We start from the raw sequence: 27,299 nt of genomic DNA on the forward strand, positions 1-27,299 counted from the left end.
AGATCCTTTCCAATAGGTAAGAATTCACTGAAATCACAATTAACAGGGATTTTTAAAGGTGCACAGCAGAAAAGGCAGGTTTCCAAAGGGATCGTGGCAAACCAGAGGGCAGACAGGAAACGAGAGCAGAGGGAGACGACGCTACGACGCTCACACTCGGCGTGCCTTCTGTGCGGGTCCCCCTCGTCCAGGGTCTTTGTAACCTTCCTGTACCTGAGTCCCGCTCTCCTCACCTGCAGGTGGGGGCACTGGGTCCTGACCCGCTCTGAAGTCCATCCTGGCTCTCAGGTTCCAGTGCTAGGATTCTGATGAAGCCAGCTTTACCTGTTTCGAAACTTTAGTGAGAGTTGACTGTGTCCTCACTAGATGAGAAATGACACTACAGCCTCTGGCCAGAGCACGTACTTCAAAGGTCCCTTCAGGCAGCAACACTACACACCAATCAGGGCATCATTCTCACTGGATTTCCTAACTTTCACTCAACATCAGAAGCGACCCAGCCTCTGCATGAAGCTCTAACACCGTCTTGCATCCATCCCGTGTTTTCCTGGGCTGGCTCGCACAAAACACATGCTGATAAAATAAGGGCCTGAAACCTCACCGCCCAGCCTCCTTTTTGCTTAAAAAGAAAGAGGAGAAGCTGTTTTCCTCAAAGAACGACTGACCTTCGCTCTAGACAGAAAAGACAGAAGTGGCCCAGCGCGCTGCTCACTAGATAGCTTTTAAATTCACCAAAATATTTCGCCTTCAAGTTAATGCTTAAGTGAAAGTCGCTCTTTAGCTTAGGAAATCTTCCCCGCCTTAAGGCACACTGTAAATTTCTCCTTTAAGGGCTCCATGTCTTATTAGAGCAAACCAGTCCTAACAACTGGAGGAGGAGAAGCTATCGGTTCGCTTGGCTCACAGTACTGGCCTTGATTTAACTCCCATCGTTTTGGAAAGAAAAGCCCGTTAGTTTCTGCCTTTGTTACTTTAAGAAAAAGCCTTACAGAGAGTTCTTTTTCCGTTAATAATAACTATTACATTTATGTAATTGTGTGGCATACATATAACCATTATTGTTATTACTATTATTTCAACAATGTGACAATAATCACCATCATTTACTGTTTGCCTACCATGTATCAGACATTGCTTTGGGATACTTTATATACATTTTTTCTTGTTCAGGAAATAGCAGAGATTTGGGCATTTTGATTACACTTTTACAAATGAGGAAACTGAGGCTCAAGAGATGCAAGACCTTGCCCCAGGTCATACATGCTAGGAGATTAGGGGAGAAGTCGTAGAAAGTCAGCCAGAGTCGGCACTGACCACTGAACCAGAAGCTTCGAAACCGCAGGAATGCCATCTCTAAGTCACGACTGAAACCCTGCGCGCCTTCTAGTGGGTGTGGGAGGGAGGTAAGGGGGGCGCGGTGAGCAGAACAGCAGTCGGGAAGGAACTAGGGACTAACCGGCCCACTAAGGCGACTGCTTCCACTCACACAGTACAACCGACCCCTCATCTCCCAAGAGGCACGGGTTCCTGTACCATCGACGTCACGCCCAACACCTTTCACACCTTCCCCCCCAACTCACACTCTGCCTCTCTTCTGCTCCCCACCACCTTCCTCACCCTAATTTATTACTTAGTCCTTTGCACTAGTAACACCAATAGACTGAGCACTGATTTCAGCAGAGAACAATACCAGCTGAGAATGTGGAATCTCTTTCTGACTTCAATTCTGTGTAGATGGTGGTGTATGCAGACTCTCTCGCTGGTTACAGGGATAAAATCTGTGAAGAGTAAGTGCCCACAACAATAAAATCTGGCACAAGAAAAGTAGGGTTCATGCTCCAGTTCTGTCACGTATCAGCCTTTCCTACTTAGTATAGGACCGCTAACCGGCATGGATATTTCCAAAGCCCCCGACAGCAGTGTTCATGCCACAAGCTAAACTTCTACCGCGGTTCACCCTTTAGGAAGGTGTCCAGGCTGCTGAGGGAAACTGAGGACTGGAGTAAAGTAATTCTCAATCAATAACAAAATGTTATAGTCTCAGCTGCAAAAACGGTTTCAATCCTAAAATCAAGAATTTTGAGTAAGTAATCTTCTAGACAAAGTAAGAGTTTTTGTCCAGATTATACCCATTCCATTCTGATCGCTATTTAATTTGCATTCCACACAGCACTTGAGTAAACACTGGTAAGCTTTCTCTAGTTCTATTTATGCGCGCCTGGGAGGGAATGAAAGCCCCGGGGGTGGGGGGACACTCTGAAGTCCCTTCCTTCCCGACCAGGTCGGCTTCCACGAGGCGGGGGTGGGGGAACAGCCCAACAGGTGTGTACACAGGATGCGCCTGTGGGTGCAGCCAGAGCAGATGTAAGATAAAGGTGCCCCTGGAATTAGACACGAGACTAAACTCGGTGAGTCTCGAAAGACAAGGGAAAAGGAACCAGATGGTTCTTGTCCACTAAAAGGATCACATGTGATTTCACAGGGAAACAAACGGTTGAGTTGTTTTAAATCTTGGGCTTTAGTCTTAACTCCGCAACAGGTAAAACACCTGACAGTGTCACGTGATCTCAGGGCCTCGTAACCCCATCTATCACACAGAGACGATAAAGTTGCTGAGAAAGTATTTAGGACGGATACAACCTACCACGGACAAGGGGGTAACTTCCTTATTCCATAAACACAGAAAGTAGACCGGGGCACCGGGGCCTGGGGGAGGCGGGTGGGGAGTTAGCGTTTCATGGGGACGGAGTTTCAGTTTGGGACGATGGAAAGTTCTGGAGGTGACGAAGGTGATGGTTGCCCAACGATGTGAATGCACTTAATGCCACTGAACTGGACTAAAATGGTCAAGTATACGTTATGTATATTTCACGATAAAAACCTTCATTATCTGCTGACATAAGGCATCACGTTTACATAGGCTCTGGCCCTAAAATATCCCAGAATGAAACCGCTCTCCTCTCCCCATCTAAACACAGTGTAACCTACCCCTGCTGTTTAAATTATCGAATAAAAGTATTTCTAGAAAATGCCTTGATTGTGTATCGTGCAATTCACAGAGAGCCCCAAAGGATCCGACCTCGCTCTTTCCTCTCAGCCATGAAGATCTGAGACAGCCGTTAGTAGACTCAATGCTCTTCTGAAGAAGAGGAGGGAGGAGGTAAAGCACAATCGGTGATTGTCTGGATCCGACCCGGTCAGGGAAATGGCTGCCTCAGCGCCGGGTGGGTCGCGACGGCCAATGTCAACACAGATGGGACCCACTTCTGTGGGGGGGCCACCGTTGCAAACACCCTCTCAGCACTTGCACACTCAGTACATTCAGTGAGGGCTGCACAGCCCTCAGTATGAAACAGAAACAATCTGCGGAAAAGCACAGCTCTTCCCAGAAGTGTTTTCATCACGCATCTGCACACTTTGGCCTATTCTAGTGGCCCTTTGGAAGAGCAAGGGGGCCAAAGTGGATGCCAAACATGCCGCGGCCCACGCGTGTGATTTCAAAGATTTAGGAGTTCTGAATTTCCACGTGGCACACTTGCCAGCCCCTTCACACCCACTCAGCCACACTAAAGGGGCACCAGTTCACACAGGACGCCTCAGGCTGCCGCCACACGTACTTCGAGAGCAAAACCGAAACATTCACACATTCCCAACATGACAAAACTGACTTCTGACATGCTCCCTGAGCGTGAGCCGTCATTGACGTTCTCTGCTGTGCAACATGAGAAACACAGAAACAAACACCATCTTCTAAAGGTTACGCTTCGTTTCATCAAAAGAAAGTGGAAATCAGGTGCTGTTGCTGTTCAGTGGGTAAAAATATCAGTTATGCAAGAGGAGTTTTACAGGTCTGCCGGGAGAAGAGTTTTACAGGTCTGCCGGGAGAAGAGTTTTACAGGTCTGCCGGGAGAAGAGTTTTACAGGTCTGCCGGGAGAAGAACATCAAGAGACAGCTAGTGATAACTGCACAAGGCACTGGTAGGCACTAAATGGATACAAATAAAAGCTAACTCTTCTTTTTTAGAGTTTCTAATACAAATACAATAAAAGGCAGTATTCAGTCAATATATGCTACATTTGAAGTAAAAATGCAATAGCCTTTTAGATGACTGAGAAAAAAACGGTTGGAGAATCATGAATCTTACACATATATGTGTGTAACTGGATCTATATTAATTACATATATATATATATATATAATTGGATATATATATAATTGGATATATATATAATTGGATATATATGTATGTGTGTATATGTGTGTGTGTGTGTGTGTGTGTGTGTGTGTGTAAAAGAATATATACATCCTTCAGTCACGTAGAGTTGCTTTGGTCATCGTCCCAAACCGCTCTGCACGGCCACAGGCCCTCCATGACCTAACCCCTGGGAAGCGGCCCAGCCTCACCTGCAGATGACCCACCCCCGTTGTATTACCCCCCAGCACAGAGGCGATGCAATGCTCCCAGACCATCTGGCTCTTTCTCCAGCTGGGCCTTGATTTAGGGCACACCTTATGCCTGGCACAGCTGCCCACCCGTTCCATCTTTACTCCACTCTAAGCTACTTGTCCTGGAAGTCAATCTGCCAACAGCAAATGGCCCACTGGCCAGAGGCCAGCTCAGCAAAGGCAGACTGAACTTACTGAATGCCTGGCTTACTTGCTGAATAACGAATTCACTGGAAAACTATCAGAAAAACACAGTAGAGCTATCTTAACCAATCTCTGCTGACCTGACAGATTGTCTTCATTTCCTCTGTCAAATGCCCTGACTGGTATCCAGAAAACGCTAAACATTCAGGGTCACCAGACTCCCCCCTCAGTGCCTACAGATAGTCCCATCAGCTGTCCCATTTATTAAGTCTCATTTATTAAGAGTCAGCTTTGTTATTTAAAGTCTCATGCTTAATACTACAATTATGTAATTAATTTCATTACTACATAAATAAACCAATGAAAAAAATGAGTGCAAAGGAGAGCTAATAATTCTCTAAGATGCTTTAGGAAGGTTCAGTCAAGACAAACTGCAAAAAGAAAAGTTATTCACGTCAGGGTGAGCACGTCAGCTGTTAGAGAATAGCACAGCACTCATAAAATTCTAGGGACTTGAAACTCAGATTGTTTCACAAGTGTCTAACTTTCACTCCACTTTAGGGCAACAAAAACTGGGAAAGTTTAACAAAGTACCATGGGTATAGATTACGCAGAAGAGACAAGTAGAATCCACTGTGTAGCCTGTAGTCAAAGAACCTTGACCCTGGATCAAAATCCTCCTAGTTTCATAGCAAGTAATGGCACGGTTTGGAGGCCAAGAGAAAACCCACCGGACACCCAAGTGTTGGACACCAGTAGGGAGAAATCACCTAGGGTTTCCGGGCGGGAATTCCTGCCTGTTCTCAGGAATTTTTTTCCGCTTTCCCGTTCCCGAATCCTGAGATATAAACTGTTTTCTGTTCTCCACAATGAATCGTTTCCACAAAGTGACGGCTGATACTACCAACCACCTGGGTTCAAGGAGCAGATTTTCCCGATTTCCCGACCAACTTTTCTCAGGATTCGGGAATGGGAAAGCAAAAAATTTCACAAGAACGGAAATTTCCTGCCTGGAAACCCTAAAATCACCCATTGGTCAAACTGCTACTCAAAAATTATTGTTTAAACGTGAAATAATTCCAGCGTACGTATACCTTTTTGACAATGTCTTACTTTAACCAACCTTTTTGACTCATCAACCACCAGTTGTGATTCCATCGGCAGGAGGGCTTCTGACACACCTCCAACCAGAGCAGTTGAAGGCATTCACAGGCATTTCACAGCCAAAGGCGGGGCAGAGCATGTGAGTGAGAATGAATAATAAACTGTATTTGAGGGGGAAAATCCACAGAAATGGAAGAAAATGACGGCCATGCAATGAGTATTCTTCCGTCGGAATTGGCCTTGAACCTGACCTACATACCCTCCGTCTGGCCTGGCACATCTGGGACATGTAATTTAGGCCAGACCAGTTAGACAGCTCTTCATATGGCACTAAAGAAGAGCCCGTGAAATTCCTATAACCCTCTCTACACTTCTGGCTGCTTCTAGATGTTTGCATTTCACCTTCAATCTCCAAACACCTTTCCTGATCTGAAATGTGACGATGATATGCTAGACCCCGCATTTTGGGACATTATCGTAGGAGAGCCACGGGTTCAGACAAGCTTAGAAAGAAAAATAAAAGTAAACCAGGAAACTCATGAACCACTGAATTCTCAACTAGTTCTTTCTCTTTTAGATAAATATCAGTTTATAAAATTAATACTATTGACATACTTCTGGACTATAATTTTGCATTATATCTAAAAACAGCAAATGAGACAGTGAAAAATGGTCAAGTCAGTTTCTACAACAAACAGGATGAGACTTAAAAAAACAATAATTAAAAAGAAGTTTATAATGAAGGAAAAATACATAATACATAATGTTAAAAAAGGAAAAATAGCACATAAGAGTCGTATATTCAATATGCTCTCAACTGTGGGAAGGTTAAATGTATAGAACCAAAAAAGCATGCAAGCTATAAATGTGAGCCACATATGTAATTTAAATGTCCCTACAAGCCATAGAAATGTATGGAATTGATTTTATTAATATCGCTTCTTTCACTCAACATATCCAAAACATTATAATTCAACATGTAATCAGCGTAATAAATCAGAGATATTTTACATCCTTTTTCTCAGAAGCCTCCAAATCCGGTGTGAATTTGACACACACACTCATCCCAGTTAGAACCAGCCACATTGCAAGTGCCCGATGGCCACCTGCAGCTCGTGGCCCCTGCACCGGAGAGCACAAGTGGAGAAAGGCTCAAAGCAATTGTGCCTGAGTGAGAACAGTGGCGCTCCAGGGCAGGAGGCATACAGATGACCTTGTTTACCTTTGGAGGGGGTGTTCTACCTTCCACAGTGATCTTGTTAGAAATGCAGCACTGGAAGCCCCATGTAGACTGAGTGGGTCAGAATGTGCATTTTAACAAGCTCCCCAAGGAGTTCTTTAGACAGGAACGTTTAAGAAGGGCTACTCTGTCTGCTACCACCTAGCTCTCACGTGGGGCTTACTACATGCAAGGCATGTATTCTAAGCATTTGCGATATGTCAGCTCATTTTCCACAACAATCATATGAAATAGGCCCTATTATCATCCTCGTTTTAGAAATGAGGCGTCTGCAGCACAGGAAGTCACAGTCTAAATCATGTGAGTACGTGACAGAGCTGGCACGGGAAGCAGGCAGCAAGCTCCCCAGTCTGCACCCTGCCTGCGCGCCGCTGCTGGCCAGGACTTTGGCTCCAGAACAGGCTTCCAGCACCTACCAGAGCCTTCTCCCACCTAAGAGTCAGGCTGGCATCAGCTTTGCTGCCACACCGCCCCAACAGTACTGGAGAAAACAGGCTGGATTTGAAATCCAAAGAACAGGTTACAATTTTCACCTTTCCTACTTAGTACAGGACCGTGAGCAAATCACATCTCTTTACTGAACTTTAATTTCCTTTTCTGGAAAATGGGTATACGTACTACGTACACGCTTAGAGTTAACTCAGGGGTGCTTTGAGGTCAAGTTGTCAGGATTAAATGAAATTATAAGTGAAAAACTAACAAGCATGCTCTGTGATGTGTGGTAGGAACCCAGTAAGTGCTAATTTCCTCTGCCCTCCTCTACAATGGTAATTACGGAGAACCTACTGGCCATCAGCCATCAGCTGGGGCCCAGGCAGGATGGAAATAAATGACACATGGCCCTGCTTTCCTGCAGTTCTTATCCTGGTGGAGAGATAATTAGATGATTCATAGAGAAAGCGAACATTAGAAAGAGAACTGCCAAGTAACTGACATCGATCTAATTTTGAATGAAAGTCTAATTTCCCCGAGTAAGCAAATTAGAAAACAGCAAAAGGCAGAAAAGGCTGAATGGTACATGAAGAATTGTGTATGCGAGTACACCCAGATTGCGAAAGTGGCAAAAGAACTCCAAAACAAATTTTGAATGCATAAGAGCAAATAAAATACACATTCCTGGAACATGAACATATTTTTCTTCTGAAAAAAAAAATTTTTTTTAATTCCAGAAGAAGCATAACAATGAATATCAAAGTTTCAGGCAAATCTAGTTAACCGAGAAAGAGGCCCAGCTCCCCAGGCTCTACTGCCATTGTGTCACCTGTTAAATCCTGTTGCATTTGTTTGTTTCTTAATCTAAGAACAGATTTCCCTGGATCTGTAGCTCCAGTCATTTTCACAGAAACACCAGCGCCCTAGGGACTGCGACCCTTCCCACCTCCCACTCAGCTCCTCCTCGCAGCCGGAAGACACTCCGAGGGAGCCTCCTTCCTTCCAGACCTGGGCTTGCATCCCCTGGAGCCAGGAAGCCGGCGCCCAGGGACCCTGCTGCGAGGGAGGGGCTAACTCACCAGCCACGGCTGCGGGATCTCGGGCAGAGGCATCTGGGGAGGGGCCGGCAGGCTGTGGGGGGCCTCTTGCTTCGGAGCATGATCTTTCACTTCAAAACCTGTAAGTATCGACCAAAACCACAGAACTAGTGAGGAGGGAGGCGATGGCACTGCTACCAGCTATCATTTCCTCAGCCCCATAGCGAGCACTTGGCAAATACTGATTTCCTCTAACCCTGCACAACAATCCTATGAAGTAGCATTCTCTGTGGCTGGAAAAAAAAAAGGTTAAAGAACTTAACTGAAACATTACCAGGTAGAAACGGTGGAGCCAGCAGCAAAGCCGACGATCCTCCCAGTGCCACGCAGCCTGTCAAAGGGGAGTCGCTGACCTGATCTCCCACTCAGGTTAGCGCGGACCCGTGTGCGAGGGGGCAGGCGCTTCGCTGGGAGGCAGCACATTTGTATTAAGTGTCCTCGTAAAGTCTGAGACTGTCCCAGACATACTTTATTACTGACATGACTGACACCAGCGCATACCCTCAGGGCACTCATATTCCAGGTGGGAAGTCAAGTATATACGTATACAACTGACTCGGAAAACATGGTGAGCATTGTATCAGTGATGGCAGGAAACAAGCAGAAACCACTTAGAATTCAGGCACAGTGTTATTTACACGCCAAGAGCTCACCTGGAAGGACCTAGAAAAATAATCACTGAACACGATGCCACAAGACTAGGCAGAGATGTGAAAAGACAAAGTCCCTGAACTCTAGAAGTTGCGACAGAGACCAGAATTTTGGCAGAGAACTGGAAACAATAAATAAAGGGAAAAAAGAAAAAGAACGAATGGAAACTTCACCACTAAAACAAGCAGTGGGTGAGTTGTAAGCAAATTAAAGCACTGAAGAGAGAATAAGTGAATTGGCAAATATTGGAAGATACATTCAGAACAAAGCGTGGAGACAAAGGGCTGGAACTCACTGGCCAGAGGAAGAGAGGAAAAGAAATCAGGAAAAACAGTAACTCCTGGCTGGGGAGTGTTCAGACCAATGGTGGAATGGCTGCAAGAAGGGTATACGCAGAGGAGATGAAGCTGGAAAGAAATGCTACCTCTACTAACAAAAGCAAGAGCAGAAACCAAAAGTCACTAGTTACTAGTGTCTACTGTATGTCAGGCACTGTTTGGAAATACTTTATATAATCTCCTTCAAGCCTCACACCGTTCCTGTGAGATACATGGTATTGGCCGCCCTTGTCACAGATGAGGAAACTGGAGCATCGAGAGATGAAGTGGCAAGGTCACGCACCGTGTCTCCTCGAAAGTAAGACCTGGCTGCACGGTCAGCTCTAATGCGTCTTTTGGAGCAAAAAGTAATATCAGACCCGGTATTTATTATATTATATTATTATATTATATTAATTATATATTATATTATATTATATTATATTATATTATATTATATTATATTATATTATATTATATTATATTATATTATACCTGGTCTTATAGTAAAATAATACCGGGTCTTATATTAATTTTTGCTCCAAAAGACGCATTAGAGCTGATGGTCCGGCCAGCTCTTATTTTCAGGGAAACACGGTACCTGGTGACTGGCAGAGCCAGGAACTAAAGCCAGTTTGTGGAGGAGACACACGTGAAACCTACGGGCCTGGGCTTTATCGGGGGCAACGGCAGGCTCAGGAGGGTCTAGGCAGGGAAGCAACAGTATTGTTTCGAAAGTGACCATTTCACTTTGCCTCCTAAACATGGTCCTCGTCCTGTGCTCCCATCTGAGTAACTGGTTCCCCCGTCCACCTAGGGTCTGCTGCCAAATCCTTCAGCCTGTGGTCCAGACAGGTGACAAATCTAACTGTGTCACACCACGGCTTCATACACTAAAAACAGTGAATTGTACACTGGAAATGGGTGAAGCGTGTGGCATATGAACTATCTCTCAATAAAGCTGTTAACGGAAGTCCCTACAGCTCATCCACCTTCTCCTTCAGAGCCGTCCAGACTCTACCATCACAGGCCCCAAGAACAGCCCCAGCCCCGCCACCTCTCTCTCTCACTGCACTGGTCTGGATTCCCCTCTTAGGGGCTACCCTACCCTCTAATGCCCCCTACAACAGTACTTACCAGGACTAGCACTCCCTGCTTTCCTGCCCTACCCTCTGTGCGTCCATCGTCCCTAATCGATCAAGTTGGTTCCCTGTACCCAGGCTGCCAAACAATGTGGTTTATGACAAACATCTGCTCTGATGGTTAATTTTGTGTGTCAACTTGACTGGGCCGAGGGAGCCCCAGACAGCTGGTAGAACATTATTTCTAGGGGACTCTGTGAGGGTGTTTCTGGAAGAGATCAGCATTTGAATTGGTGAGCTGAGTAAAGGGGGTGGCCCTCCCCAACGTGGGTGGGCATCATCGAATCCGTTGAGGGCCCAAACAGAACAAAAAAGTTGAGGAAGGACGAAACAGTTCTCTGTTTGAGCTGAGACGTCCATCTTCTGTCCTCAGACATTGGCACTCCTGGTTCTCCAGCTTGTGGACAGGTGGGGACTTATGCCATTAGCCCCCAATTCTCAGCCTGAGATTGGATCACACCGCCGGCTTTCGTGGTTCTCTTCCTGCAGACAGAGACCGTGGGACCTCTGTGCTTCCATAAGCAACGAGCCAATTCCTACAGTAAATCTCCTCCTCTTTTATCTCTAGCTCCGTCTATCTCTAGCTCTGTCTCTGTCTCTGTCTCTCCTACTGGTTCTGTTTCTCTGGGGAACCCTAAGAAACCTGCTTTCCTGGGAGTCTGGAATTTTGGTAGTGTGCCAGGCAGAGGGCGCCTACATGGTCAGCCCCCAATAAAATCCTTGGGCACTGAGTCTGGAGTGAGCTTCCCAGAACAGAAACATCACACACAGGTTGCTGTACTTTTGTTGCTGCGAAAGAGTGTGCTCTGTGTGACACTGAAGGGAGAGAGACTGCATGAGAAGGCTGCATACAGAGTCTTCCAGATATGTCTGTGTCTCTCCCCTCCAATCTGGCTGTGTATCCTCACTAGCTTGGTCATAAATCCTGGGTACAATAAAGTATAACTATATGCTGAGTCTTTCTAATGAATCTCCAAATATTGGGGTGTTCTTGGGAGCCCCCAACAAACCCACTATTTCATTAGCGCCTTTAAAGCTTTGTCTTTCTATAGGTAGAGACTAACACAAGTACCTGGCACATAGTAAAACCTTCGGTAAAGTCATAAGTTAATGAAGAAATGATTATGTTTTAGAAAGATGGTGGAATTAAAGATGGTTCAGAGGCAAAAGAGACAGGAAGAAGAAGAGCGAGCAGAAATGTGAATGAGACGCACCTTTAGAGGATTGTATCCTCAGCAGGATGTCTGTAATTACTGCCTTTTTCTCTCTGACAGTTGATGTTAGATATTCATGGTCCAGAAGTTCAAGAAAGAGACGAAGTTCAACTATTAACTCTTCCATTGCTGAAAACAAAGAAAAGAAGAGGGAGGGCACTGTTACACTCATTGATTTGGAAATGTCACAAGATGAAGGCTAAATTTTACTCAAAGCATTCCGTTTTCAGTTTGATGGTTGGATGCAGTATTCCAACGTGAAAAAGAAGTTGGCTGCAACCAGGTCAACTAACAGATCCGTGCCTCATCTTCTAGACAATGTGCTAGGCTTTCGCTTTTGCTTTGAGGCAACAATACGCAGCTGGGAGAAGCTCCAAGGCCAGGCTGCCAGCAGATGGAGTCATGACCCGGAAGCCTGGCATCAGCATTTGGTCAGTTGCATGATATTAAATTTCAGTGTCAAGAAGGAGATGGTGGCTTAAAATGCCAAATAGTTTTCAAATGACCACTAGGACATGGTTTCGGAAACTCAATGCCCAACTCTCCGCTTTGTAGGACTGGCTCCATCCCCAGGAAGACTGTGAGCACGTTTATACAGTTACAGCAAGAGAGGCTGGGTGGCTACGAGGACTGAGGACTTAGAACACACGTGCAGGGCCCGGATTCCTGTCATGTGACAGACTTTCCCTCTGATATCCGCAAGACGGGACTGTGGCTCATGTCAGCAAGTTTTAAATCATGCTGTGAACCTCTGACGGACTCCAAAACCCTTTCAGAGAGTTCGCAAGGCCAAGCTGTTTTCATAATATTAAGACACTTTGCACCCTCTCCTGCACCACTGGTGCGATACACAATGGTGGTCAGATTGCTGGCATCTTAGGCAAAGCAGTGCCACAAAACTGCATATCATATTCGTCACCATCCACTTGCAGTGAAAAAGAAAAAAATGCTACTGTCACTGAAGAGTATCTTTGATGACTTTGACAAAGAAGTAAAACTCATTGCTTTTATTAAATCTCCACCACTGAGGACACCCCCTGTTAGTGCCCTGTGTGATGAAATGGGCCGTGCATGTGAAGCACTTCTGCAGACTGAGGTGTACTGGGTGTCTGCAAGGAAGCATTATTCTCTGATGTTGTCACCATTTGGGAGACGGGCACCGCTCGGTGAACCAGGATGTCACACAGTCACACGTGGGTAAGGAAAGATCTACCTGCCACGAAGCTCAAATACTCTCATGTACCAGAATGGAGGGTTCTTTCTGACACAGCTTCAGAGTTCACACTGCAATTGAACTTGAAGAAACTACTAGTTGTTGAGTTTTGGTGTAGTATCAAAGAAGAATATTCTCAATTTTCTGAAAAGGCGCTGAAACAAGCTTCTCTTTTCCAACCACATATCTGTGCGGGCCAGATTTTCTCACATACTTCCCACAAAACGACGTCTCATTGCAGCCTGACTGAGGAAGGAGAGTCCAGCTCTGCTTCTATGAAGCCAGACACTGCAGGTACTTGCAGAAATAGAAAACCCTGCCACCCTCCCACAAATTATCTTGTTTGGTAAGTACAGTTCCATTTCATAAATATATAATTTCTTAAATGAATTAATATCTTAAAAATCTGTCAGTTTTAAATCCTAGTATGATAAATATCTACATATATCCCCACATAAATAAAAGCTCTTTGGGGTCTTTAATATATTATTTTGAGACCAAAGAGTTCTAAGCAAAGGAGTTCGAGAACCGCTGGTTTCCGGGATTCTTTCCCAATCTACTATTCTACAAGTCTCCAACACCCTCCAGGATTTAAGACCCTAAGTGAGGCCACCCTTTTTATAGACATGCAGTGCCCATGGGTGTACAGCATCTGAGAAAGACAGTGTCTCAAATCAATGGGGAAAAGGCAGACTTAATAATTGGAGTGAGGACAACTGGTATCAACTAGGGGAAGAAAAGACAAAACTGAAAACATACACTAGAAAAAGCACTAAAGATACTGAAGAATCAAAATATAATAAATGAAACAATTCAAGTCCTTCAAGAAATAGTAGGTGAATTCTTTTACAACCTTGGTGTGGGAAAAGATTTTCTAACTGTGACTCAAAAGGAGATGTAAAAAGAAAAGGCGGCTCAAGGAGACGACATAAAAATAAAAGCAGGCGCTCCTGGAGAGTGAGGGCTGGTGGTGGACGTCATACCCTCCGTTCTGCCTCGCGCACACACACACAGCGCAGCCCATCACCTCGGGGAGCCTCACTCCGGCCGCCGCCGCCTGCCGTACACCCGCTCTTCATGCTGACTCTCCGAGGCTGGGTCACTGGGGAACTGGCTTCATAAAACCCCACCTCATGGCCCTCTCTCAGGACCACGCTGCTACATTTGAGGCTCCAATTAAACAGTTGGTGAAACACGGCTGGCCCAAGACCAAGCTGCTTTTCAGAAAACGCCCTTGTCCCCTGCATTCTTCTTCACGATGACTGTCCCCACCTCGAATCAGATTGTGAACTAGCCCCCGCTTCTTCCTCCAGCCTCATCTCTCCACTCCCCGCCTTGGGTGTCACACTGTAACGCTTCTGAACGGCGCAGCATCCCACCTGCATTAGGGTGCTGCGGCCGGACCCTGCGCTCGCTGCTGCAGGTGCGCCCTAACATGCACCCGTGTGGGCGACCAGACCTGACGAGCTCAGGGGAGGCCTCCGTGGCAGGCCCCACCAACTCAGGGGCAGAAATGAACCCCATGGCATGGACTGAACATAAAAATTCCTAACTAAGAGGGGGCGATGGCAGGTAGTCTCGGCCTAGGCCTGTAGCTTCCTTGACAAAGGTCAGTCTTTACCTTAAGTGAGCCTGTCTGCTGTCTTTGTGCATCTAAGATAACAGGTCCTTGGCATGTCAGAGTCATCCCTTTTCCTGACCCCTCAGGGCACAGCCCCCCACACCAGAGCAGGAAACTACAGAATCCCTCCTTGTTGTTCTTGTCCCCCGTTACCATCTCCCTGCGCTGTGAACAGTGAACTATTAACTATCCTGCACCCACCTGGGTAAAAGAAGTACCTGTCTCTCCAATTTCCTTTCTGTCCAATTCCAGAGATTTCCCTGCTTTGCTTTCTCCCACCCCCTTAATCTCCACCAATGGATTTCATGTAACCCTCCTTTGATTCTAATGTATAAAATATGTTGTGAAACTGCTATTTCCGTTGAGATTCTGCTTCCTGGCAAGTGTCAGTTTGGCTCTAATACACTCTCCTAAGCCTTCTCTTAGGCGGGACGTCTTGTCGTCACACACACACACACACACACACACACACACACACACACACAGCACCTCCTCTACCGGCTCCTACCAGCTATGCTCCACGGCTCCCCTCCTCACCATCACCACCCCTGGCCCCGACCCTCATCACTGTTCTCGCATTCTGGGGTAATGATGGGCTAACTTGTCTCCTCCTTCAGTCAGTAGGCGTCTAAAGGTGGGGCCTCCCTGCGACTGCTCTCTGCACCCTGAGTACCTAGCACAATGCCTGACGGGAAGCTAGAACACAACAGACACTCACTATGTGTTTGGTGAATTAACTCACTTGTTTGTTTCTAGATCTTCACAACAGGCAACATTCCTGAGATTTGTTTTGAAGCGAAAGTTGCAGAGAAAAATACCATGGACCATCCTGTCATAGTAACTGTCTCCCGTGACATCCTTAGAACGTACGCATCAAAGGCGACAAAAGACTGATGCGACAAGTTCCCTCTGTCCAGCAGGCGATCACCACCTGGCTGGGGCCCCTCCCTGCTAAGCCCGCCAGGCGCTGTGTGTGAGCCTCAGACGTGCGCGTAGGGACCCGTGTGGCACTGCAGCAAGGAGCCGACTGGAGCGAGGCACCCGCATATTTTCCCTTATAGGGTTATTGTTAAGACGCCTCTTGCAGCCGCCTCCAAATGCCCCCACCGGCCTCTGCACAGAATCCAAATGGGCTGCCTAAAGGTTGGTCTGAGAAATCTCAGAAAAAGCGGCACAACTTTAGATACTGTCTGGCTGGAATGTTTCCCTCCGCTGGACAACATCTACAATTCCTTAAGCGTCCTGCTGTCCATTAGCTGAATGAGTGATGACTCAGCACAGGCCACTGCACTGCTCTGATGCCCAGGGCCTGGGCTAGAACTGCAAACACTGACGTGCCAAGAAGACCGCCGTGGAGAGCCGGGGAGAGGCTGTGAGCACCAGCCTCTGACTCCGGAGACAGGCCACCAGTGCTGCTTTCCTCTGAATCTGACAAGATCAAGTAAGGTCCCTACTTGTCACTCTCGGGTGTCTGAACAGGACCTAGGACGATCACGGCTCAGTTTCCTCACTGACTCTGAAACCCCAAAGGCAAGTCTGCGTTTCTGAAAGGGTATGTGCACGCGCATCTCTTCAGCTTTCTCCTTGGTGGTTAAAACTCATCACAGGGCTGTGAGTACAGCACAGGGGACACGGCCACTAATGTGATGGTAACTGCACAGTGCCAGGTGTGTGCTCATCAAGGACCACGCGTACATTACGTAAATGCCTAACCACGACGCTGTACACCTGACACTCATATAATGTTGAATGTCAACTGTCATTGAAAAATACAAATAATAATAAAAAAAAGTAAAGGGAAAAAAATAAAAGGCTATGTGTGTACAAGCCTATTCTGAGTCCTGAGAATTCTCCCTTCTGGATTATATAAAGCCCGCAAGGAATCCCCAAAGGAGGTGGTGTAAAAATCCACAGAACACATTTTTTCGGGCAGTTACTCTGATTCTTAAAAGTCAGATTAATAGGTGGATGGATAGGCAAAAGCCCTACCAGAAAATATCCTTCTATGTAGTGTTTTGGAGAAAACAAAAGATGAAACCTAGACCTGCACGTTTCTACTGAGTGTGATGACGTACGTAACCGGGCACACAGGAACCAGACTTCCTGATTTCTGAAGCCCGATTCCTCGGCGGGCAGGACAAGACTACTGCTAACAACCACGCTGGCTGCTAACACACGTCTAAAATACAAGATTGCGAGCACAGTATTTTCACTCCATGTACATCTCTTCAATGTCCCTCAGTAGGTAAGTTGTTTGAAAGCCGACCATATTCAAGACATTGTATTCAAAACCTACAGGCACCCAGGGCTTCACAGTTTACAGCAGCAGATACTCATTCAGACTCACAGAACCATCATCTTATGAAAGAGGGAGTCAAGAAGGTTTTCAGAAAAGGTGGCATTGATGCACAGCCACCTTTTTAAAGCTCACTCCGGCAGCGTTATGAAGGACAAGCTGGTAAAGTGAGAGCGTGGAGCAGGGAGAGGCCGCCCAGTCAAGAGGCTGTGGATAGTGCTGGCAACAGGAAGATGGAAAGGAAAATGCAAATGTGTCCTCTATTTATTGTAAGATATTTTCAATATTTACTAAAAAACCCTCACTGCACAAATGTGTGGGTACCTAAGTGTGTGGTATACAATAATAAGCAAAACCAACATGACCTCTTACATTCAAGTTAGAGAGACAAACAAATAGTAGCAAGGAAATAAAAACAGCTAGAAATGAAGATGGATGCTATGAAAAAGCACCTAGGCAACAATTTTATGTCAAGTTTCCTAGCTCCAAATCCCTACTTCATCTCTGAGGTTCTCTGCACGAAGAACAGCTGTGTCGTCACAGCAGCCAAAGGAGGGGTGCCAGCCCGGCGTGCACTGATGGCTGGATGGGTGATCAGTGTAGTCCATCCATACAACAGAATATTTTCCTTCAGCCTTAAGAAGGAAGGACGTCCTGACACCTGCTACTACAGGGACAGACCTGGAGGACATCACGCTCAGTGAAACGATCACAAATACTGTGATTCCCCTTGTAAGAGGTTTCCTAGAGGAGGCAAATTCATAGGAAAGTAGAATGATGGCTGCCGGGCGTAACGGGGAGTTAGTGTTGAAAGGGGACAGAGTTTCAGTTTGGGGAAATGAAACGCGTTCTGCAGACGGACGGTGGAGATGGTTACATAACAACGTGAATGTAACTGATGCCACTGACTGGACACTAAAAACTGATTAAAATGATAAATTTTACGTCATACATATTTAACCACAATTTTTAAAAATAACAAATGCAGAAGAAAGGCTCCATTTAGCTGGCTCATAAACACACCCACCGAATGAAGTTTCACTTGCCCAGCAGGAAAGCCCTTGTCACTCTGAGCCAATGTCTTTATAAACCCATCGCTTTCCACACTCCACCCCTCACGTTTCTGCGTGGCCCAGTCCAGCTTCTGCTCCTTCTTTTCACAACGTCCCTTGTCCCTGCCTCGGACCTGCACGCACGCTTTCTGCAGCCTGCCTGCCCGAGCACTCATCTTCTCCAAGCCCGGCTTCTCTAGGGACACCCTAATGCCACACGCTCTGCAAACCCACCTGAACCAGCTCCTTGGGGACTGAATGCTCTTGTCTGTTCTTCCATCCCTCACCTGCCCACTTACCTGTCAATGTCTCTATAAAACAGTAAGCTCCTCACTAGAAAATAACAATTGAAAAGTGAAAGAAAACAAACTAGTTCCACTTATAACGGCATTAAAATGCATGAAATACTTAAGGATAAGTTTAATAAAATATGTGAAGGCCTAGAAGCTGACACCTATGAAATGTAGCTGAAAAAACTTAATGAAGGCCTCAATAAAAGGAGAGGTACCACAGTCATAAGATTAGAAGAGTCCATACTGCTAAGATACTGATTCTTCCCCCCCCCAATTAATCTATACACTCAACACAATTCCAATCAAGATCCCAGCAGCTTTTTATGCAAAAACAAATTGAGAGGCTGATTCTAAAATGTATAAAAATGAAACGAGCTAGAATAGTTAAACACTGGGGAGAAAAACGAGCAATATTGGAGGCCTCAAATTAAGCAGTTCCAAGGCTTATTACAACACAAAGCTCAAATAATCAATCCAGAGCAATACTGGCCTTAGGATAGATCAGTGAAACAGAAGAAAGTCCAGAAATAAAGCCACACATAAATGGCCAATTGATTTTGGACTAAGATGCCAAAGCAACTCAATGGGCAAGGAACAGTCTTTGGAGTAAATGGAGTAAACAAGTGGCTGTGGAGACGGGGGCAAAAAAATCAAACTTCACCCCGCATCACACCATATGCAAAAAGTAACGCAAATGATTTAGAGACCGAAATATAAAAAGTAACGCTACAATAATCTAGAAGAAAACATAGAAATTATTTATGACTTTGGAGTTGGCCAAGATTTCTTAGAACACCATAAGGTACTAAAATAAAAGAAAAAATTACTAAATTGGACTTTTGGAAAGAAGTCATTACGAAAACGAAAAGAAAATATTTGCAACCCGTGTTTGACAAAGCACTTACACCAATACATTGAATACTGAGAACATATACAGACAAACAACCTAACAAAAACCAGGCAAAGCAGCTACAAACATTGTAACAGAAAAAGACACAGATGACAATATGCTTATGTAAGACGATGCTAACTAACATTAGTAATCAGGTCAGTGCAAATTAAAGTCACAGATGGTTCAGCTGGTTAGAGCGTGAGCTCTGAGCAACAGGGCTGCAGGTTCGATTCCCACATGGGCCAGTGAGCTGCACCCTCCACAACTAGACTGAAGACAACAAGCTGCCGCTGAGCTTCTAGATGTGCAGCTGGATGGCTCAGTTGGTTAGAGCGCGAGCTCTCAACAACAAGGCTGCCAGCTCGATTCCCACATGGGATGGTGGGCTGCGCCCCCTGCAACTAAAGATTGAAAACGGCAACTGGACTTGGAGCTGAGCTGCGCCCTCCACCACTAGATTGAAGGACAATGACTTGGAGCTGATAGGCCCTGGAGAAACACACTGTTCCCCAATATTCCCCAATAAAGCTTTTAAAAAAATTAAAGTCACAATGAGAAACCCCTATATGTCCAGGAGAATTTAACAGGCTGGTAATTCCAAGCCTTGGCCAAACTGTAGAGCCAGCAGCACCCTCCTACTTCCGGGTGGGCGTCTACGTGGGACCACTTAAGAGAACAGTTGGGCAGTTTCATGCATAATTCAGACGAATCTCTAAAAAAAAAAAAAAGTGAAAAAGCGAGACACACAACAAAGGCATACTGTCTGATGCCACTGCACAAAATCCCAGAACCAGCAAACTAATCCGCAATGGCAGTGGCTGCCTGGGTCTGAGTGGTGACGGACGCGTTCTTTGTCTTCCTGGGCTGGGAATCTGGGCTGAAGATGGCACATTCGAGAAGAGAATTAAGTCAGAGAAGGAAACCCTACCTAGCCAAGGTAAAGTAAAATCAAGCGGGGGACACTCTGTATGTTGTACCCGATAATGCTAGATACAGGGAATTTTAAGAAAATCTAGGTAAATGGAGTTTTAAGAAAAGCCGTTGTCACAAAACAGCAATAAACAGGGAATATGAGTGTCAAACTGGCTTAGTATGTCAGGGCTGATTCTGTTTTCAGAAGGACGAAAGCAGAGCTCCTACCTAACACAGGCACAGAGAATCAGAACGCTCTAATGAGCTGCGGTCTCTTCCTTCCAAGGGCTGCACTGCATCTTTATCCACGAAAGGGTTTTTCTTCCACTGAAAGGAATAGAAACAAACCAAGGGGAGGGAAAGGAAGACGGACCTTAGCAACGTGGTCTCCTTAAAACACACAGGTTTATTCTCATGTGATGAGTGAGGCAGGGGGCGTCCGAGGTTCACACCCACGTGGGGGGAGGGCAGCAGTGAATTGCACCCACCCCAGTTGTCTTCTTTCAAAGGTGAAAGGACCTGCTGAAGCACAAAGCCCCTCCAGTGCACTAGGGCAAGGGAAGATTTCCGGCTGCACGAACAGCGTCGGGTCCCTTGGCAGCGAGCACAGAGAGAGGCCCTGTGCAGCCCCGGGGTCCCCTGAAGACTGGTCAGGGTGCGCAGGGAAGGAACTGTTCCCCTGGGTCCCAGCCCTGGCCTGCAGGCCTCCACCCCGGCAGGGGACTGACACAAATGCAGCAGGCTGGAGCGGAAGTATGTCTGTCACCCTACCGACTGAATCCTCATGGGGACATCAGCAGGATCTTACCTAATGCTCTGCTATAATGTAGACACGGAAGCGGAGAGAGGAATGGGGACACAAGTCCAGTTAATGGACAGAAAGGACTAACACCACGTCTGGCTGCCCAGGTGCTGATGTGAGGACTAGGGCACGAAAGGGGCCCTGGCGCCGTCTCTAAATGGAGCAGCGCCACTTACAAAACCACTCAGGCCTCTAACACGGATGAAGGATTCCCCTGCTAGCTGTCGCTGTGGCCGCCAGCTGCCCAGACACCTCAGGCTATGCACATGTCCCAAGGGAGTATGAGGACAGGGGGTTTGTGTGGCAGACGGGAGTGGAAAGGCTACCCGCAGCCCTCTGCACTCCCTGGGGAGATGTGGGGGGCGGGGAGGGGAGGGGTGAGGCAGAGCGAGGTCCAGGCTCTAGGACACACTGCCAAGCTGTAAAACACCACGTTTCCAGTAACTGACACAGAAGGTATTTTCTATTAAATGCCATCATTTCACACTTCCAACTCGATTATGTGCATGTCCAGCCATGATTTTATTGGAATTAAAAGGCCTAACCTACTCAAGTCATCTGCAACTATAACTATGGATCTGCTGGAGGAAGTGGAGGCAGAAGCTTCCAGGAGGCTGGAACGGTAACTAACTGGTTAGCCTTTCCCACTGAGCAAACCTCAACCATCTGTAAGTCCCCAAAACGGTTTCGTAACGACCAACTCTGAAACGGCGTCTCCTCCGCCTTCCAGCTTTTCTTCTCAACAGCTCTGAAGCTCTACAACTACGCTGCATTTTGGATGCTCCCCTGAGCCCAGCCAGCTGGGCTGAAATGCAGACCATCAGTCAAAAGAGGGGTGGGAGGAGGGGGTCACACAGGAGAAAGGAGAACGAAAATGTCCCCGGGCAGCAGGGCAAGAGGAGAGGGGCAGCGCACGGGCTGAAGAAGGGAAGGCAGTACTTGCACCAGTAAGAGCTTTCAACATCGTCTGTCGTATCACACAGGAGAACTAAGGCACAGAGAGATGGGGGGTCTGCCCAGTTACGCTGGGTGGGGGTGTGACTGCCATCTGGTATTCTGCGTGGGTCTAGAACTGTTCACACCATGCCACCCCCATTAGTGGGTCCACCATCCCCTTTGGGCAGGAAAATAACATTCAATTACAACTCTTATGTCTGGAAAGACAGCTGCCTTCACAGCTCTAAAGGTGATTATTATACGTTCAATATCAAAAAGCTGAAGACAAAAGGATTTTTAAAAATGCGTCCTTTCTGTCCTTCCTTTCTGTCCTCCAGCCGGGAATGCCCTCAAGGAAGGCCCCTGAGACTTTCCTGGGACCACAGGTCACCTGGGCTCCCGTTAAAATGCAGATTCTGGCTCAGCAGGTCTGGGTGGGGCTGGGTCTGCATTTCTGACAGGCTCCCAGGTGGCACTGAGCTGCTGGTCTAGGGGTCCCACTTTGAGAAGCTGGGCCCTAAACCGCCCTGAGTTTGCTACACCCAGGAAAGGTATTTTCAAACGCAGACATGCTCCTTAAGGAAGTCATGACCAGGCCGCTGCCCTCACTCCCCCTCCCACCCACATCTCAGCGAGCACCGACCGGGGCCTTCAACAGAAGCTGAATCCAAAGCACAGCAAAGCCGTCAGGAGACGAGACTGAGTAAGTAATGAGGGGGCCAAAGACGCCGCTGGCAGCAGGCTGACGCTCTCCTAACGTCAGGTTCACCCAGATCCAAGACGACTGGGTAACGGGGTTCACTCTGAGCATGAGCTTCTCCAAATCCTCATCCATCTAAGTCGGGGGGCAAACTACCACCTCTGGCCCAAAGCCTGGTTTGTAAATATAATTTCTCTGGGACACAGCCACGCCCACCGTGCACTTCTTGTCTAGGACTGCTTTCACGCCACAAGAGCAGATCAAGGAGATGCAAGAGACCCGAAACCTAAAATATTCCCTACGTGGCCCTTCAGGGGAAAGCCTGCTCACCTCTGCTCCACAGATTCGGGAAAATCAACCCCAAAAGGAGACCCTGAAACCCCAGGCACAGGAAAGGACCCCAACACTGAGGAAGCAGTTAGGACTCTCAACTCAGAAGCCAGGTAAGAGCTCTACTTGAAAGCAAGTCTGGTAGAAGCTGAAAAACAGGGAGCCCAGCTACAGATGAGAGGGCTAACCTACTGCGTGAGCATCTCACCTTCCTGCTACTCATGCTGAGCCTGCATCCCGGGGAGACAGAATGAATCCGAGCTGCGTGAACCCCCCGCCCCCCAGCACTGCTGCACTCCCACGTGAATCGCACCTGCCCTCCTTTTCTTCAGCGACCCTCAAAGTGACACAGCCCCCGATGGGGACGCCAGCGCCGGGCTTCTGACTTAATTTGGTCCCTCCCACCTGTCTTCATGAAGAGCCCAGGTCCTGGCTCTCCTTCCACCCGAGTCCCCACTGACAGCAGGCACAGGACGAGGCTCGGACTCCAGGGGGAGGGGGTTGAGGGCTCCCCTCCGGGGCCCCGAGGCTGAGAGGCCGTCTGCCTTCCTGCCCCTGCTCCCCTGGCAGGTGGGGCCGCCCCATGACGTGTGGACGGGGGAGGGTGGTGGGCACGAGGGCTGGGTGACATATGTCTGTCCGTTAATGGAAGCCAATTAAAGAAGCCGGCTGGTCACACAATAGCTTTGCAAGGTTGGGAGCTGCTGTGCTCACAGAATTAATGAGATTCCGGTTCCAGTAAAATGAGATGATTGACTTGTTTGATACAGCGAACGAGCACAGGCGCTGGTGTGGAAGCACTGGGCTGAAATTCTGCTCCACCACTTTCTCAATGTGGCCTTCCGTGCACTGGGACACCATTGGCCCTGTCTGGACAGAGAGCAGAGGCCCGTTGACAGGTTGTTCTTGTTGTTGTTTTTAATGTCCTTATGTGAAGAACTTAGCACAAAAGAAGTCCTCAATAAATTTTGGCTATTACCCCACCTCCATCATCACTACCATCATCACCATCATCACCACCACCTCCATCATCTGTAAAAGACACAATTTAAAGGGTACTCTCTACCTTAAAAGAGTACAGTTGACCCTTGAACAACATGTGTTTGAACTACACTGGTCCAACTCACACAGATTTTTTTCCAATAAGTACTGTAAATGTATTTTTTCTCCCTTCTGATTGTCTTAATAACATTTCCTTCCCTCTAGCTTACTTTATTGTTAAGAATACAGTATAAATACATATAACATACAAAATATGCGTGAACTGACTGTTTAGGTTATAGGTAGGGCTCCCGGTCCGCAGTAGGCTCTCAGTAGTGAAGTTTTAAGGAGTCAAAAGTAACACGTGGATTTTCGATTGTGCTGGGGGTCTGCACCCTTAACCCGCGCATTGTTCAAGCGTCAACTGACGTTATAAGGACTAAATAAGATAACATGTGACTTGCCTAATACAGAGCATCTTACATGAACGCTCGATAAGCCACAGCGATTACTCCCCCAGAGAAACCAGGTCTAGTCTCCCTTATATATTTCATGGGCATCAATAAACCTAATGAGAAATGTTCTTCCAAACAAGTTAGTAAATTTTTCTGAAATAACAATATAATCTGCAAGGTAGATACTATTTCACAGATGAATGAACTGTCGGGAAGGTTAAATAGCTTACTCAAGGGTACACACTCATATGTGACAGACCCAAGTCCTCTAGGTAACAGTGACCTCTCAACAGTAGCCAATAACACAGGAAATATCCTCTCACTTTACCATTTAAATATAAAAGTGTGTGTCCTTCTGAAACCCAAAGGGCCCCATTACTACAGAGAAAATTTTCCTTGTAATGCCCCAAATACTGTAGAACCCGCAATTAAAGGAGGTTTTTCTTCACACACATTTAGGTTTCCAGCTAAAGGCTGTTCATCTGCTCCCCAGGAGAGACCCCGAGGTCACCACCCTTCACACCACCGTGACGAACCACGAGAAATAAACCCACTTCATGAAACCACCTACTCCGACCTAGAGCAGTGTAGAAAGCCCCACCGTTCTTCTTCCTGCTGCCAGGCGCCCATCATCCCCACACGTGTCCCCACACGTGTCCCCACACGTGTCCCCACACGCCTCTGACACAGCTCTCGGAGACTCACCTGCTGCAAGCCCAGCCGTCCAGCCTCACCTCCTAGCATCAACCTGGCAGCAGGTGCCACCATTTCTCTATCACCCACTCTTCTGAAAACCATTTCTACGCTTGGTTTCCAGGAGGCCAGTAACTTTCCTTTTGTCACCTGGTCTCTGTCTTCCTGTCGTCTTCCCAATCTCTAAATGTTAAAGTGCCCCAGGTTGGACCACGGACTTTTTTCTCTCTTCTAATCACACTCATTGCGTAGGTGATTTCCTCCAGCCCCCGGTTTGAACCATACCTGTACAGTGATAACCCCTAAATTTCCATTAATATCTTCAGTTCAGATCTCTGCCCTCAACTCCAAACTCATTCCCAACTGCCTTCTGTGGGGAAAGTGAACTTAATCTAACCTGACTGAGGAATGCTGAAGGTGACGATGGATCACATGTGCCAGACACGCTCTGGAGACAAAGACAGGAGGTGGTGATAAGAATTATAAAAACAAAACGCCAGAGGAGAGTGATGAATTATGAGTAACAGGACGTCGGGGCAAGCTGTGTCACTGCTGATGCAGCTTGACTATCTGCTGTTTCCTAACGGCAGGGAAATGCGTGAGGACTTCGGGTTTCACTCATACAAACGGCTGCCAATACCCCACAGCTCGGTGGCTCCGTTGCCTGCGGAGCACTGTCTTTGCTTGTGATCAAATCAGCTCACTCTTTCCTCATGCGCTGCTCCCGTTCTTGGGGGTCTTGCTCTCTGCTCTTCTCCCCAACACTTTTCAGCCTCTGAGCTTAGACCTCAGATTTAGTCCCAAACCAGCCCAAACCCCCGGGTCCCAGTGTTCCCCACTCAATCATGGCAATTCACCTCTTCCAAAGAAGTCACTCAGGCCAAAATCCTTGAAGCCACCCTTCACACTGCTTTTTCTCGCTCCTGTTACCCAACCCACGAGCAAACCTTACAGGGTCTCCTTTCAAAATATGTACCAGCCCGCACCACGTCTCACCTCCCTCGCCATTTGCAACCAGGCCAAGCCTCCATGCTCTCACCAGATTACTATCGAGGCTTCCCCCCTCACCTCTTCTCTTCCACCTCCTCACCCACCCCTGCAACCTGTACTTTACTCTCAAACATTTCAGGAAAAAAGTTTACACACACACACACACACACACACACATACATGGGAGAGAGAGAGAAAGTGCAAATCTCGTAAAATGTCTAGGGAATCTGGGTGAAGGACATACAGGAATTCTTTGTACTATTTCGGCAACTTTCCTGTAAGTCTGAATTATTTCAAATGAAAGAGCTGGAAAAACAAAACCCCAAAGCCCCCTCCCCTATGTGAGCCCGTCCTGTCTTCCCCATGGCCAATTTGGGGACCCCTCCCTTAAGCCCTCAATTTTTTCACGAAACACTAAAGATCCTTTGCCTTCCTTTGTTTCAGTGTGCTTGACAATGGAACAGAAAACAAACAAAAAATTAGATGCATAACCCTCAGTCTCTCCCTAAAGAGTTCTGTTATCAGAAAAGAAGATACATAAGCAGAGAATTTCAAAATAATGTGATTGGTACTTTGACAGGGACGTTAGAACAAGTGATGGTAAAAGAGGGTCTTATTGACAGTGGCTGCCCAAGGGGCTGGGGTCTTTAAAAAGTGTGTGTGTGTGTACATGTGTGTGTGCGCAGGCACACACACTCAAGAATTCATCAGGTCTAGGCGAAAGGGTGGCTCAGTTGGTTAGAGCGCGAGCTCTGGGCAACGGGGCTGCCGGTTCGATTCCCACATGGGCCAGCGAGCTGCACCCTCTGCATCTACAATGAAGTCAATGAGCTGCCGCTGAGCTCCCGGATGGCTCAGTTGGTTTGAGCGTGGGCTCTCAACCACAAGTCTGCTGGTTCGATTCCTCGATCCCGCAAGGGATGGTGGGCTGTGTCCCCTGCAACTAACAAGGGCAACTGGACCTGGAGCTGAGCTGCGCCCTCCACAACTAAGACTGAAAAGACAACAACTTGACTTGGAAAAGGCCTGGAAGTACACACTGTTCCCCAATAAAGTCCTGTTCCCCTTCCCCAATAAAATCTTTAAAAAATAATAATAATAATTCATCAGGTCTGACTGAGGGGTCTAACAGTGATTTATAAACAATATGGCCAAAAGCACCTGGCTGTTTTGGTTCTTCGTGGTTTAAACTGATTCAAATTCACTCTGCCTGTAAGTCTGAGCCCAGCGAACACCTCCACCAGCCGGGCCAAGAGACCACCTCACTCACATATTCAGACAGGAATAAAGCTATTGCTATCAAATTAACACGGAATAAATCCTGACTTACGAGAACCTGCGAGAA

General features: G+C 47.0%; 1 protein-coding gene across 6 annotated transcripts in view; it reads right to left on the bottom strand.

Moving 5' to 3' along the window:
- AFAP1 (actin filament associated protein 1) overlaps positions 1-27,299 on the bottom strand; it is a 126,138-nt gene that overhangs the window by 62,166 nt on the left and 36,673 nt on the right. For all 6 annotated transcript variants that reach the window (XR_012492384.2, XM_074320794.2, XM_074320792.2 and 3 more), the window contains 2 exons: positions 11,789-11,917; positions 8,447-8,544 (listed from right to left, as the gene is read on the bottom strand). Coding sequence is in view for 5 of the 6 variants with exons in the window: in XM_074320794.2 (XP_074176895.1) it covers positions 8,447-8,544; positions 11,789-11,915 (225 nt within the window). In the remaining variant the exon portion in view is untranslated. Of the gene's footprint in view, positions 1-8,446; positions 8,545-11,788; positions 11,918-27,299 lie in introns of those variants that run through there.

This window comes from Rhinolophus sinicus, chromosome 1 (genome assembly GCF_057876585.1).
Source record: "Rhinolophus sinicus isolate RSI-liver-muscle chromosome 1, RSI-T2T, whole genome shotgun sequence".
Classification (NCBI taxonomy): Eukaryota; Metazoa; Chordata; class Mammalia; order Chiroptera; family Rhinolophidae; genus Rhinolophus; species Rhinolophus sinicus.